General features: G+C 51.2%; 5 protein-coding genes across 5 annotated transcripts; 3 read left to right on the top strand and 2 right to left on the bottom strand.

Moving 5' to 3' along the window:
- Nucleotides 1-718: 718 nt before the first annotated feature.
- N7462_003181 (putative inositol polyphosphate phosphatase) lies at nt 719-4666 on the bottom strand (the record flags this gene model as incomplete). The annotated part of the gene is made up of 6 exons (XM_057074907.1): nt 719-794; nt 879-1546; nt 1609-1868; nt 1924-2133; nt 2208-4554; nt 4619-4666. 6 exons carry the CDS (start codon nt 4664-4666, stop codon nt 719-721), a joined length of 3609 nt encoding a protein of 1202 aa, XP_056934412.1.
- A 398-nt stretch (nt 4667-5064) lies between these two features.
- On the top strand, nt 5065-5829 carry N7462_003180 (CHY zinc finger protein; the record flags this gene model as incomplete). Its single annotated transcript, XM_057074906.1, has 6 exons — nt 5065-5069; nt 5189-5232; nt 5288-5361; nt 5442-5503; nt 5583-5684; nt 5748-5829. The coding sequence occupies 6 exons, from the start codon at nt 5065-5067 to the stop codon at nt 5827-5829; spliced, it is 369 nt and encodes a 122-aa protein (XP_056934411.1).
- A 327-nt stretch (nt 5830-6156) lies between these two features.
- pre6 (proteasome core particle subunit alpha 4) lies at nt 6157-7309 on the bottom strand (the record flags this gene model as incomplete). The annotated part of the gene is made up of 5 exons (XM_057074905.1): nt 6157-6490; nt 6566-6953; nt 7084-7136; nt 7193-7199; nt 7282-7309. 5 exons carry the CDS (start codon nt 7307-7309, stop codon nt 6157-6159), a joined length of 810 nt encoding a protein of 269 aa, XP_056934410.1.
- Nucleotides 7310-8921: 1612 nt separating this feature from the next.
- N7462_003178 (SIR2 family NAD-dependent protein deacylase) lies at nt 8922-10039 on the top strand (the record flags this gene model as incomplete). The annotated part of the gene is made up of 2 exons (XM_057074904.1): nt 8922-9264; nt 9390-10039. The coding sequence occupies 2 exons, from the start codon at nt 8922-8924 to the stop codon at nt 10037-10039; spliced, it is 993 nt and encodes a 330-aa protein (XP_056934409.1).
- Nucleotides 10040-10826: 787 nt separating this feature from the next.
- Nucleotides 10827-14284, top strand: N7462_003177 (putative SNF2 family helicase/ATPase; the record flags this gene model as incomplete). The annotated part of the gene is made up of 3 exons (XM_057074903.1): nt 10827-11508; nt 11580-13816; nt 13880-14284. The coding sequence occupies 3 exons, from the start codon at nt 10827-10829 to the stop codon at nt 14282-14284; spliced, it is 3324 nt and encodes a 1107-aa protein (XP_056934408.1).
- Nucleotides 14285-14911: the final 627 nt, after the last annotated feature.

Below are 14911 nucleotides of genomic sequence, written 5' to 3'. Positions count from 1 at the left end.
TCTCCTAGTGGTCGGGTAGGAACAAAACCGAAGTCTTCGGATCAGGGAATATAGTCCAATAGAAGTTTATATAGGGCTTACCGTGTGCGGGGAATTCCCCGGAGAATCTCCCGAGGAGACCTGGAATCTTGGATGGAATATTTGCGACGGACCTGACCATCTCCAGAATAAAGCAATGTCGATCCCTGCGGTGGCGCGGAGGGTGGCATCCCGCATTGGCCGAGAAAGAGGGGGTAGTCCGTATCCGGGCCGGGTTTAAAGCAAGCAATGCATACGAGAGGGGCAGAAGTCTGGAAAGTGAGTCCCAATGTAGCCCGGGACGATTCTCAGAGGCCGAGGATCAGGCGGAACAAGGCTTTCTTGTCAAGAACCCGGAAAGTGGAATCGAGGGGAGATGCTTTAGAATTCGGACATGTTCCCTGAGTAGTCAATCAAGCACTCCACCGGGAAACAACCAAACAAAGATGATCGGCGCGCATGGATATCCATATGTCTGGGATCGGCAGGGAGCGAATGCTACTATACGCGCGTTGCAAATCAATACTACAGTAACAGTTCATAGTCTAGCTCCGTCATGATACATGTCTATCGTGAAATCGTTACTCGTACACCTTGCGCCATTCCCATATAAGAAGAGAAGACAAGAAAAGAGTTCCGTCCTACCGCAATGTCCGTGCTCAACTAAATTTTTTAGATGAAAATGCAAGATCATGGCCGTCTATTGACTTTTTCCCAAGATCAGCGCACGGGCTTGGCGGGGATCAGTGCCGAGGACAGTGATAAGATACTCGATGCTAGTAAAGAAAAATCATGTTAATCACAATGTGAAGTCTTTCCAGGAGGTCTCTGGGGTTGTCAATTGTCAATTCGGGGCTTACCTAGCGTCAGACGCCAATCGCCGCTTCTCGTTTTGGAAATCCTGCTGGCACGTCTCCCATACTGCCGCACGCTCCTTCGGCAACACAGTCTTGACACGGACCTTGAATGTAGCACTGACGGGCCGATGGTCAGAAGCACGGACTTCATGTCGGCGATACTCGAGCTGCTTGACGCGGCCGATGCCACGGTACAAAATGCGGTCGCACCAGGCGGGAGAGCGCTTCTTTTCACTGGAATCGTACTGATCGGTGCCGACGTCATATTTATATGTCGGCGCAAAGGTAATAGGTGCTTCAATGAAGCTACGGAGTCGGAATCCGGGGTTCTTCCGTCGGGAAGCAAGGAGTTGGTCGCGGTCGAGAAGTTTGGTGAGGTTGTTCTGGCGGACAGCATCAATGATGACGTTGCGCGGGATGGAATCGATACGATAGTTCAGGTCACCATTGAGAATGCAAATCTCGTGATCCATGATCATCGAGCCATCACCGCCGCTGGCATAGTGATCGGAACGCTGTGTTAGACTGGCTTCGGGGGGTAAGGTCTCAGCCTCGAGAATCGCTGCAATATCATTGTTACGGTGAGCTGTCTGAGTCTGGCCGGCCGCAAGATGACAGTTGACAAAGCACATCGAGCTATCATCAAGAACGAAGCGGAAGATGAGGGCACCCTGCGAAACAAAAAAAATTAGACAAGATTTCTCGACCTAAAGTACGAACGAGCTCCACCAACCTTATTTCCGTGCAATCCTCCCATTCCCCGCTTAACTTCCGACGCGCTGATGTTCCTGATGTTGTGGCGTTCCTTATGCTTGACGAATACACAGGTGAATAGACCGACCATGTTGGCTGTGTGGAGAAGAACGTAGGACTCTTCAAGAGGCATGAACTGGTGAAGAGCCCGAGTGAGATGATCAATCCATACTCGGTACTGTCGGCTCATGTGCTCTTTCTCCCCATTCTCTTTCTTCTTGCTGCCAAGAAGCAAGCTCTCTGTAGATAGAGGTTAGCATATAGAGTGAGGACCGCAAGTAGAGTTCACACATACTGGCTGTGATCTTTTTATTTTCCAGATCGACCAACTCCTGGAATCCGAAGACGATAATATCCGGGGGATCTTCTGGTTGAATGGCGTCTTGAATGAAATCCGATGTGCACACACTGCCAGGAGTCGATGCACCTGCATTCCAAGTAACAATAACCGTCTTCATCTCTCGGAAAGTGCAGAACTCTACATCCTTGCTTTGCATGCGAGTATCTGATAAACTGTTAGAGACATCTACTGAAGAACGCGCACCACAGTGACAGATGATATAGAAAAAGCAAACTTACCCAGCCAGTCATCCTCCAGCATACCATCCCAGAGGCGAATGCAATTGTCCGTACCGAGAGAGGTCACTTGAAGGCGGTTCATCGTCCACACGCTGCTTGTGTCCAGCACGAAGCCACAGACGGGACTGTCATGCGCGCGCCAGTCCTTCTTTACAGTCCAAGGATTTGTCTTGACATCATAGACATAGATCATTCCCGTCTTGTATGCTGCCCACAGATAGTCCCCAACAATGCCGAGGCAGTTGATCTTGTAGACGCTGACATTGACAACCGCCAAGCAGGTATAATCAGTGGATGAGTAAACTGTCACTTTACCGTCGGCATGGCCCAGATATACGCGCCCACCATCCTTGGTGGTAAAAGTGCCCGAGGTAACGTCGCCCGAATGTTGAGAGCCTAATGGACGCTTCAATACCTTGAACGGCTCGTCTTCGCGGGCATTTGGTCGGTATACATGGACCTCTTTGCCAGCAGCCAGCCAAAGCTTATCATCCACAATCATCGAGAAAGTATGACCGCGGGCTACCCGCTCATGCGGGCTGTGGTAGCTATACTGTAGATTGGGCGTACCAGACTCATCTGGCAACCACACCAGCAGTCGGCCCTCGTCGTCCAAAGTCCACATCTCTTTCTTGTGTCGAAGGATCTGGATAACTTCTCGACGCGACGGGTAAGCTCGAGTGGCAACAATCGAACCAGACATGATATCAACCTCATGGAGGTCTCCAGCACTTGTGCCAAGCCACACACGCTGGCCTTCATCCTCGAGTGCTGCACCTGGCTTGAAGGCAAGGGACAAACTCTTCACTGTCTCACCATGGCTGAGGCTCAAGACTTGTTCACCAGTGGTAAGATCCCACACACGAGTTAAGTAGCCTGTCGTGCACGCATACTTGCCGCACACGTCCAGGAGCCGGGTGTCGTACCTGGTGGGAATCTCTTTGGGGCCTGATTTCAGGTATGGTGGGCGCCGATTTGCTTGTGAGGCATCAGGGTAATCTGTCCGCGAGACAGGGGTTTCCTCGGTAGCTTGTTCATCCTCCTCAGTGTCTGTCCGAACAATTCGACGGTCCGGATACGAGGGCATCTGAGATTCACGAGGCAGGGACTGTTGCCTTTGTACGGAACGGGAACGTGCTAATTCGGTTGCATGCGAGAAATATGGAGCAGATTGACCACTCGGCGTCATTTGGGCGGGACTTGCTGCAGTTCGCAGAGACTCGCGAGCTGGTGAGACTCCAGTTCGACGAGGAACCACCGACGTTGGTCTTGGAGGAAGTCCCGGGCGTTCATAAGGAATGTCCCTTGCTCGGAGCCTTTGAGCAGAGAGAGGCGGAGCAGTAGACACAGAGTCAGGAAGAGCAGGAGAGGATGGTGGAATTTGTACCATCAAGGGTTTAGTGGCACGTGTAGGCTCAGGAATAGGACGACTGCGAAAATACCCAAGATCTCTAGCATCATGTTGTGTGTAGGCCGATGGTTCCGGGGACCGACTATCAACTGACCCCCGGCTTAGGAATTCAGGTGTAGGTCGTGCAGGCGGGAGTCGTGAGTGTATCTTCCCTGTTGACACTGATTTCGCTGGTGCCTTTTCAGGGCTGCTCGGAGGAGTACTGAAGGGAGACACACGGTCCTCGGTTGAGGCCTTCTCCGGCTGCGGCGCAAGGGAGCTACTATCCGGGTGGGAAAACATTGCCGGCTTTGCGGGGATTTTCGGTTTGTCGGCCCGATTAACTGGGGGAGGCAGCGATGCGCTCTTCGACTTCCGATCTGCCGGGCTGCCACGGCCATTCACAGAAGGGGCACTGGGAGAAAGTCGCTGGACCGTCTCTCCTATAGGAACAGATGATCCAAGCTGCGGAGTCACCGGGCGAGCAGGTGACGCGCGCGAGACACCACTGGATACAGACGCACGAGGGAGATGGACCGGACTTCTGGGGGAGCGATTTCCATTCCGAGGAGGGAAAGGGGATTCCCGTTCAACACCACGGGGCGGCGATTGGGGCGAGTGCACTGTCAAAGTGGGCGGAAGCTGCGGCGAGGAGTGGTGGATGCTCATCGAAATGGGCCGGCCATATCGACTTCCCGGAGATCTGCCAGCCCTCAGCTGCTCGCCGTTCGTCGGTTCATGTCCAGGGCCCTGTCTCTCGTCGGCGGACGTGTTCCACGGGGAGCGAGATCGAGGCAAATCCAAGGAGGTGCGACTGGTAGAGCGGGTTTCGTCACCATGTTCGGGGGCTCGTAAGAATCGGCCGGAGGGGGTATCGCATGGACTAGTGCTCAGCGAAGACTGGGGCTTCTGGTGAGAAAGGTTTTCAAAATGGGATAGCAAGGAGGACACAGGTCTCTGTTGATGCAAGCGAGTTAGCCTATGCCCAGTCTAACAGTTCAAGAAGTCGCACGAAGCATACAATAGGAGCATCATCAGTGTTGTCCTTTTCCTTGCCGTTTCCCTCCATGGCCATAACCGTGATTCCGTCGCCGAAACCAGCCGGGAGGATAGATCATAAGCTTGATATCTGGGTGCCTGGGGATCTAGTAGTTTGTGTATCGGGTTATGTGAAGGGTCGTCGAGCTTGTGATTATAGGGGATCTGAAAGCAACAGAGAGAGCAGGACAGTCCATGGAAAGAACTAGAATACTGAAGATCGTGAGCGGCACGGCGGCCGAGATGGTGAACAAAAGGAGGCCCGTCAGAGAGGCATGAAAGTGGTAAAAGGTGAAATGGAGTGGCGGGGAGGAAAGTGGAGGACGATCACGGGAGTGGCAGATCACCAACTGGTTCCTGCGCAACGTTCTTCTTTGACACCTCGGGGAGCCTCAATTATCTGTCTGTACCGTGCATCCTATTCAAGCTATGTGGTAAGTGTTTTTCTGCATCTGCTTCACGATTAGCCCTGCGATCGGCCCATCCAGAGACCCCCGGATTTCCTCGTTAGGCGCCGGGGAAATTCGCAAGCTAACGGTCTGCGCGTCCACAGTAAACACATTCTCAACGCCCAAGTGGCCATTCGCTCTCCGTGCTGTACGCTCGATACAAATCTTTTTCCGTGACAGATACACAACTGAACTCTAACCAGGTCGCAAATGGTTTGACTGTGCCGAGTGTCATCAAGAGCAGGAGTCACACATGCTGCAGAAGGCTCAGGAGATGGTATGGTGACCTCGGTCTCGTTCCAGGCCGCAGCTGTCGAGAAACTCGAGACAACGAGGACTTACAATGCTTCAAAATAGATATTTGCATGCAAAAAGTGTAAGAAGTGCTTCCGTAAGGACGCTGCCGAGTTCGAGGAAAGGTAGAGCTACCCCGCGTGCCCTTTGAAGAACGAAGAAAAAACGGCGACCATAGGGCTAATGCTTGCTTTTACAAAATAGTGATGAGTATTGCCCACACTGCGATAACCACTTTGTTCTTGAGGCTGTGACTCCCACCCCTACTCTCCAAGTGGAGGGTGAAGACGCTCGCATGGACAACCGGTATGTCGAGAACCCGATAGAAGCGACCCCCGCGACTGCAATATAGACTCACAGAAATATCAGAATGCTCAAGGACGATCGTGTTCGCGGTGACCAAGAACGGTCCCTCTTCAAGCTGCGTGATGTATCTGATCGCATGGGTTAAGAGGTTTCTTTACCCGTTAGAGACTCTTATTTTCATGATATTGACGATTTGATGCGTGGTTCTGCTTTTATTCCCTACGGTTCCATCCGAGGACATTCCAGTTCTGTGATAGACACTGATATTCCCTGGCACCAATACCCATCCTTGTTATGTTGTATATTACCCAAATACAAAAATTGAGGAGACCGATGTGTCAAATCTGTATAAGTTCGTGGTTTTGAGTCTTCGTCGAAAGTTAAAAGACCAGCGCTACGGTTAAATTGACACAAATCAAAGGCCCAGGCTCCTCCACTGGAACCAAATGCTTCTTTCTCTCAATCTTCCTTCTTAATCGGCCGACTCGCCGTCACCACCACTGGGCCGAGTCAGAATGGCCGTTGTGGCAGTACCTCCCCGGCTGGTCTTCTTCTTGGCAGCCTCCTCTTGCTTTTCGGTCTCAATGCTCTTAACATAAGACTCGATCTGGTCGTCGGGCAACATCTCCACCCGCTTTCCGGGAGCCATGATGGCCACCTCGATGTTCTTGGCGCCGGTCTGCACCACCTCAAGCAATGACTTGATGGTCAGCTGGATAGTCTGCTCGCGATCCATCTCATCCTGGTGGTTCCGCTCGAGGAACTCGCGCACGGTCTTGCTTGATCGGCCGATCGCGTTGGCTTTCCTGTAGATGACACGGAGCGGTCAGTGGTCTTTCTCATGAGAACAATAAATGGGCTGCAACGGGGCAAAGGCTTACCAAGCTGAGTAGATGCCCGAGGGTTCAGTCTGGTAGAGGCGCGGTGTGGAGTCATTCTTGTCGAAGCCGACCACCAGCGTACTAATACCAAATGGACGAACACCGCCACTCTGTGTATAACGCTGTTGCACACTGGCAATGTATTTCGTGATATATTCAATGGTGACAGGGTCCTCAACGGTCAGACGGTGTGACTGAGCCTCTAACCGGGCTTTGTCAATGAGAATTCGGGCGTCGGCGTTTAATCCAGCGAAGGCAAGGCACACGTGATCATCGACCAGAGCGATCTTGGATGGAGTAATGCGGGTATCTTGGAGCTTGAGGGCGGAGCGCTTCTCGCAGCCGAGGACGACAATGTCTTTGCCTTTGACACCGACGGCGCAGGTTCCTGCAGTTCAGCCAGGATCAGCAAGCGGAGTCAAACATCAAGAATGCCAAGCTTTCAACAGGAAGCTTTATAGAAGCTATTGGTAGCGCCCAGAGGGGGAGGGAGGGGGCGAGAAACGCTGTGATCTTACCGCGCTTGACAGCCTCCATGGCATATTCAACCTGGAAGACGTGTCCATCAGGGCTGAGGGGCTGGTTAGACTATCTGTGAAGCTGGAGCCTAGTAGATAGATATCATACCTGAATACTAGAAGGTTGTCAGCATCTCATGGTCATGTTGATAGGAGGGCAGTAAAGGGAACTGGTCGATGAAGAGCTAGCTGGCTTACCTGAAAGAGCTCGGTCGTAGCCGGACATTGTGACGAAGGGGCAACTAAATGAAACTAGGGAGAAAGAGGGTCTGATAGCTAAGATCCTTCGGCAGTCAATGAAGGAGTAGAACCGAAGGTAGGAGATTGCTGGGGGGTTAGAGGAGAATGGTGATGGGGGTGCGGCCAGGAATGACGGGGATGTCGGCGGGCGGTGGACGCGACAGCGAACTGTTGCCTTGCCGCAGCCGCGCGGTTAAACCTCAACCTTCTTCGGGTAGGCTGTGAGAGATTTGATATGCTCCTATTCTTGCTTTCTCCACGAATTACATGAACCAATACATACGAGGTGCTTCTGAATCTACAGTAAAGAGCTATTTCATATCAGTTTTTCCGAAAAATCCTCAGTTTCCAAGATTTATATGTATATCCAAGTGTTACCTATGCCATGGTCGACTCCCTTAAAACGATCTCAGAACCTTGTCAAGGCCTCCCGTGACCGAGAAGTGTCCTTCGCTATTCGATTCACAGTGCCTGAAAATGACAAGAGGGCACAATCACGAAGCCATCCACCGGGCAATCCGGGATAACAAAGCCGCAGAGATGTGTCCTAGAGACGATGTCGCGCGCCGCCTCATCCTTCTCACAGCGCCGGCCTGCATCCTCCGCACTACTCGGTGTCTGTCAGAATATTGAGAACTAGTGCAACCGCCGAGCTAAGTGCTATGACTGGGTCAATGTTTAGAAACGGATACAAGTACCTACTTCTAAGATGCCCCGTTGGACGACAACTCTTAAAAGATTGCCCTCAATTCATCTCGCTTTTGTATTAGCCCGACCTATGCGAGGACAATCAGGGGTATGGCTCCGGGTTTTGGAGCTATATAGGTGTCTCAGTCCATATTCCGGCCTATGTAAGTTATCTCTTAGGTACTAAAGTAATATAGGTCTCTTTTGGCCTTATCTCACTTTCTTAACGCTAATAAGCTATTCTAGGGACGGATCTTATGAAAAAACGTATTTCTGAGGAACTACCGAACTAATCCTCAAGCACAGTCTCCAAGATGCAAACATCCCTTGCCAATGTAACATTCTTGATGTCCTCCAGGATATCCCCCATAGGGGTAAACAGGCATCTCGCCTGGCGGGTGTGCTTTCCCCGTGCTTTCCTCAAAACAGGCCCACAACCCCACCGATACGTTCAAAAACGAATGGACCAGAGTCACCTGCCTCGGCAAACCCTCTATCAGAATGCTCCATATCAAGTATGGACCCGAAACCATATATAGTTCCGAAATAGGCTTGGTGTGAGAGGATTCAGTTGAGGCGGACCAAAAATGCACGGACCGCAAATGAGCAACACAGGTCCCATGGGAGCGCGTGTGTGCCCACAGAGTCGGAGGAATAATAATTCCGTCTTTCTGGAAACGCTTCATATTGAATACGAAACATACCCAGCAATTTATATAATGCAGATTTTTTATTATAGGAGTTTTTCATATATATTATAACTGAAGGACGTTATTATATTATTAAAAGATATTTGGATATATATATATATATATCTCTCTCTCTCTCTCTGTATTCTTTTACCTTAAACATTCTCTCACCTATATTCTTCTCCTCCCTCTTTCAGCTTCGCCCCTTCCGCCGTCACCACGATGGCTGCGGCAGCAAAGCACGCCCTGGCTTCTCCTGGAGATGTGCAGTCATTTACCGAATGCTTGAAAAATAGCCGCCGTATTCTCGCCCTGCTTGGGGCTGGCATTTCGGCCGCGTCCGGCCTCCCCACCTTTCGCGGCGCGGGAGGGCTATGGCGCCAGTACGATGCGACCTCTCTCGCGACTCCCGAGGCTTTTGATACCAACCCGGGGCTCGTCTGGCAGTTCTATAGCTACCGACGACATATGGCACTGCAGGCGCAGCCCAACAGGGCACACCACGCGTTAGTGGAGCTGGCACGACAGAACAAAGACTTTATCACGCTGTCCCAAAATGTCGATGGTAAGTATATCTCGCTTCACTTTAAACCTTTCGAGGCTTGTCGTTACCTAGTTGTCTCTTGAGCTGTGTTTCTATTGCGATGTGTCAGTAAGGCTCTAATTCATGGCCCGCTGGGGCGTCTATAGGCCTCTCACAAAGGGCAGGGCATCCAGCAGGGCAGTTACATCTGCTCCATGGGTCCCTCTTTGACCTCAAGTGCACGTCTTTCTATTGCAACTACACCCTTGCCAATGACTTCACCGACCCGATCGTTCCAGCTTTGGACATTCCCAAGTTGAAACCAAACCTGACTGCCTCCCCTACAGACCAAATTAACGGGGAGAGTACCCAATCTCAGCAACATATACTCGCAGCAAGAGCAGGCACCGGCGAAGTAGATATCTCAGACGCGACCGTCCCGATTTCTCAACTGACTCCAGAAGATCTGCCCCAGTGCCCTAAATGTAATGGACTTTTGCGGCCGGGGGTTGTCTGGTTTGGAGAACCCCTTCCCGGAGATACCCTCTCCGCCGTGGACAATTGGATCGAGTCAGCCCCGGTGGATTTGATCTTAGTGATCGGTACCAGCTCAAGCGTGTACCCAGCTGCCGGGTATGTCCAAGTGGCTCAGGATCATGGGGCTCGTGTGGCGGTGATCAACATGGATCGCAATGATATGCCGTCCCGGGGTCAGGGGACGTGTGACTGGTTCTTCCAAGGCGATGCTGCGGTGATCGTTCCGGAGATTCTGAGGAGCGTAATTGGCGACATTGGCATTAAACCAGTATTTAAATGAATTTGTGGTAAATAAATGTCCCATGAAAGGAATTTTGGGTTCGGCAATACATTTCGTTCATAAGCAGTCCCAAAATCATTGTCAACGCTCGATGAATATATATCGAATCACAACCTCGAAGCCTAGACGCCTTTGGGAGTGAGGGGTCGGGTTCCATCATAGTTGGGCAAATGAATAAGCTTCAATGATCACTTAGTCACCTAAAACCAGACTGTCAAGCATCCATTCTTTCCATCGTTCTCAGTCCATAACCGGGACGCCATTGTTCCCCAATCGGGCAGGTCCAACGGGCGACGAACAGAAGTGCTGCCTGAGGCTCCGCGTTGCTGGGGAATCCGCCAAAACAAAAACGATATCGATAACGTTGTCGACAGACGATTATTCTTCCACCTCCCCCACTCTCCGACTCGCCCCCTCGCCAACTAGCCCATTCTCGTGCTTCTGAGGATCTCGACATGTCCTGATTAGAGGTAAGTCCATTGTATACTCTTTTTGGATCTCGCAGCATCCCCAAGCGTCGTTCGCAAGTGCTGAGTGGAGGGGAATCATCCACCCCGCCATGGTGACGAAATCAAGGACCGTCGATAGGAGCAAAAAGAATGTTCAAAAGCTAATCAGCCCACGCTCTCAAAGACTCAACGTTTCATTCCTCGCGATCTCGATCTACCCAAATCGTCTTTTTACATACGTTCGCTTACCTTGATCAATTCAACGTCCCCTCTTTTTTCTAACGACCACTCAACCATCTCCAAAGAAAAGGCTTCAAACGAAGCCTCGATACGCAGCCATGGCCAGAGAAAGCAGTGCACCCAACGAACCTCTCACTCCGAGTCGTCCGAATCAACAGCACCGGCCTGCAGTTTCTCAGCAGCCTGAATTTGGCAAGCCTTCTCCAATGGGCCCCGCTCAGCAACACCGACCTACCCAGCCACATCAATCAAACCATTTGTTCAATATTCCAAAGCCCAATCATGCTCGCCCCGAGCACCATCGTCCCGCCCCCCGAACGCAGCCACAATACCCCGCTATGCGACACAATGGAGCACCCCATAGCCAGCGCCCGGCAGGGGCACCGAGCGCAGCTACGGCCACGCCCGCGAAGCGTGAACCCTTCGATCCTTTCAAACCTGTGCACCCATCGGCATACAATGACCGTCGGCCAGCTTACCCTGTAGGCGCAACCCCCATCAAACGACCGGAGAACGTGAATTTTACGACCCCACGTGCCGCGAGACCGCTCTTCATGTCAAAGGGAACGGCACCAAAGCCATCGAATGCGTCTAAGAACCTCCAGGCATTCATCGACTTGACACGGGACGCTGAGACCGAGACTCGTACCAATGCCCCAGGCAGCTCTGCTTCGGGCTTTGGTGCCATGGATGTGCACGGTTATGTTGATACAGCCAAAGCGAATGAGAACATTAAGGCCTTGCTCGAGGGTGCTTTTGAAGACGAGGAGGACCAAGCAAGTTCGAAACCGAAGAGCAAAAAGAAGAAGGGCAAGAAGAAGCAGCAGCCAAAGGAACCAAAGCAAATTGAGCCCCCAAGGCGGAGAAAAAAGTCCAAAGCGATGATCTTGACGACTTGGCTGCTCAGCTCGAGGGTGTTACTGTCAATGACATGAGACCGTCCCAGTCCGAGGTTGCCCCTGGGCTCAAGACAGCGGGTGTCTCTGAAGATAATTCCGAGGAAGAGACAGACAAGCACGAAGCTGTAAACGAAGATGACGGACAGGCTGAAGGTGATGAGGAGGACGAGGAAGACGAGGAAGACGAGGAAGATGGGGTCGTCGAAGGCCTCAAAGTTACCCTTCTTCCCCATCAGATCGATGGCGTGAAATGGATGTGTGACAAGGAGACTGGAAGACGCACCACTAAAGGCATTTATCCTAAAGGTGGAATTCTTGCGGATGATATGGGCCTTGGAAAGACAGTCCAGGCTATTGCCCTACTTCTCCGAAACCGCAAGCCTGAGCATGAACACAGCGAAAATGATGACAACCCCGACAACCAGGAAAAGGGAAAGAAGGACGAGAACACACCCCCGGCCTCTAGTCTCATAAAAAGTACTCTTGTCGTTGCACCGTTAGCTCTCATCAAGCAATGGGAATCCGAGATTGCGGACAAAGTCGAGAAGGGCCACAGGCTTCGTGTTTGCCTGTATCATGGAACGAATCGTGCAAAAACATCCGGCTCTCTGAGCCAATACGACGTCGTGATCACGACGTATGGAACTCTGACCTCGGAGTCTGGTACAGCTGCTGCCGACAAAGCCAAGAAAATGGGAATCTTTTCCAACTACTGGTATCGCATCATTCTCGATGAGGCCCATACCATCAAGAACCGGAACGCCAAGGCCACTCAAGCAGCTTGCGCATTGGACGCAAAGTACCGCTGGTGTTTGACCGGCACACCTTTACAAAACAACCTTGATGAACTGCAAAGTTTGATCAAATTCCTTCGCATCAAACCTTACGATGACTTGGCTGCTTGGCGTGATCAGATTAGCAGACCTCTGGCTAACGGCCGTGGTGGCCTGGCCATTCAACGTCTACAGGTCTACTTGAAAGCATTTATGAAGCGCCGGACTAAGGATGTCTTGAAGGGCAATGACGAACCCGAAGATGGTGAAACCGAGATCGATGGCCAAGAAAAGAAGTCCTCGAACGGTTTCAAAATTGTCAAGCGTGAAGTCATCAAGATCGATGCGGAGTTCCTGGATGGAGAAATGAATTTCTACAAGCGCTTGGAAAAACGCACAGAAAACAGCCTTGATCAGATGATGGGTGGCTCTAAGGTTGATTATGCTGGAGCTTTGGTTCTGCTGTTACGTCTTCGCCAGTCTTGTAACCACCCCGATCTGGTCAAGAGTGACCTTGCGGCTGACAAGGACGTTCTCTTGCAAAACAGTAACACGGGGAGCCAGTCCTCACAACCAAAACAGGATGACCTGGACAATGTTGCCGATCTCTTTGGGGCCCTCAGCGTCGTTAATAAGAAATGTGATGTCTGTCAGGCAGAGCTGAATCATGCCGATGCAAAGAATGGCGCTACCCGTTGCAACGAGTGTGAGGCTGATTTGAAAACGGATTTCATGAGAAAAGACAAAAAGACAAAGCACAAGTCCAAGAAGCCTCACAAGAAAGAAAAAGCTTTGTTTGATGAAATACCTTCTCGTTCTCGGAAAAACCGCAGGGTCATCATGGATAGTGACGATGAAGATGACGCCGAATGGATCGTCCCCGAGAACCAGCGTCACACGCCAAATCTCGGCAAGGCTGGAGGGTCAGACGACGAGAATGCTGAAGGCGGCGGGGAGTGGATCGGCTCAGACGACTCAGAAACGGAAGATGAGCTGGAATCTCCTTCTGGAAGGAAGACCAGACCTATCGTCATGAATAATAGCTCTGACCATGAATCTGATACCGAGCAAGATATATATGGTAACCCGGAAGAAGGCGACAACGGAGAGCTTCCTTCTACCAAGGTTCGCCATTTGATGAAGATTCTCCACAAAGAGTCCGGCGACTACAAGTTCATTGTCTTCTCCGTGTTTACCTCAATGCTCGACAAGATCGAGCCCTTCCTACGCAATGCCAACATCGGATATGCACGATACGACGGTGGAATGCGAAACGATCTGAGAGAGGCTAGTCTCAACAAGCTCAGGAACAACAGCGGGACTAGGGTTCTACTCTGTAGTCTGCGTGCTGGTGCTCTGGGCCTGAACCTGACTGCCGCCAGCCGCGTTGTGATCCTTGAGCCATTCTGGAATCCTGTGAGTTGACCATATATAACAGGGAAGGCGCTATTCAAATTAACTAATAATTGTTTCCGTTAGTTTGTGGAAGAACAAGCCATCGATCGTGTCCACCGCCTCAACCAAACCATTGACGTGAAAATTTACAAATTGATCATCAAGGGAACCGTTGAAGAGCGTATTGTCGACCTTCAGGACCGAAAGCGCGAACTGGCCAACATGACTATTGAAGGCAAATCTGCCGCTGGCAAATTGACTATGCGTGACATGATGGCTCTCTTCGGCCGTGATGCTGAGTCCAGCTATACCGACAAGCAGAGTACCCTCGACTTCAAGCAGCCCACTCGCCTCCTCAGCTCTGCGGAAGACACTGGCTCTGGGCCCTCCTCCCAGTCCTCGGTGCGATCTGACTCTCGTGATCGGAACCGCCGGCATCCGCCAAACCGATCTACGCCTGAGGATTCGGTGTATGGACGGCGATGGTAGATAGACCCATGGCGTCGTGTGATTATGAAATCTTTTTGAAATGCATCTGGGGGACTTAGAGGCGTTTTGTTGAATAATCAGGAAGGTTGGATTGGGTAGTTTTGAGGCCAATAAGGGTCGTTTCTTGTTCATGGTCGTCTTCCGTTTGGTACTCACGACAAATTATTTTATTTTCATCTATCTGAACATATCAAGGCTCTTCTTGAAGTTTGCTCCGCCGTCTGGGCCAAGCTAGGTCCGCGAACAGAAAAGGTAGTACCAAGGGACCAAAATTGGCCGTGTCACGGTTGTCAATATGCCGTTTGTGAATCCGGAAAGTTTGCCCACGAGTGATAGTTTAGGAGGCGATTTCAGCTACGAAAAAAGACTGGTCGGAACACAAGGCCGAGGCGATACTTGGAGTCTTTTCTCTGCCCAGTTAGGAGGCACGAGTGCGAAATGCATCTAGCACCTTGCTCAGATCAATGTGAATGTCACCGACTCTGCTTTCTCGGAAAATTGGTTCTTTGACGGTTTTTCAAAGATGATTATCCATGTAGGCAGGAAGTGTGAAATGCGTAAACAAAAAGGTTCTTGGCTTGACTGCGAAGGTTATCAAGCTTCTCCAAGACGAACGCGACACCCGGT

Source organism: Penicillium macrosclerotiorum, assembly GCF_028827735.1.
Source record: "Penicillium macrosclerotiorum strain IBT 26536 chromosome Unknown utg000003l_segment0_segment0, whole genome shotgun sequence".
NCBI lineage: Eukaryota > Fungi > Ascomycota > Eurotiomycetes > Eurotiales > Aspergillaceae > Penicillium > Penicillium macrosclerotiorum.
The sequence above is the reverse complement of the archived record's forward strand: the minus strand, read 5'-3'. Positions and strand labels throughout refer to the sequence as shown.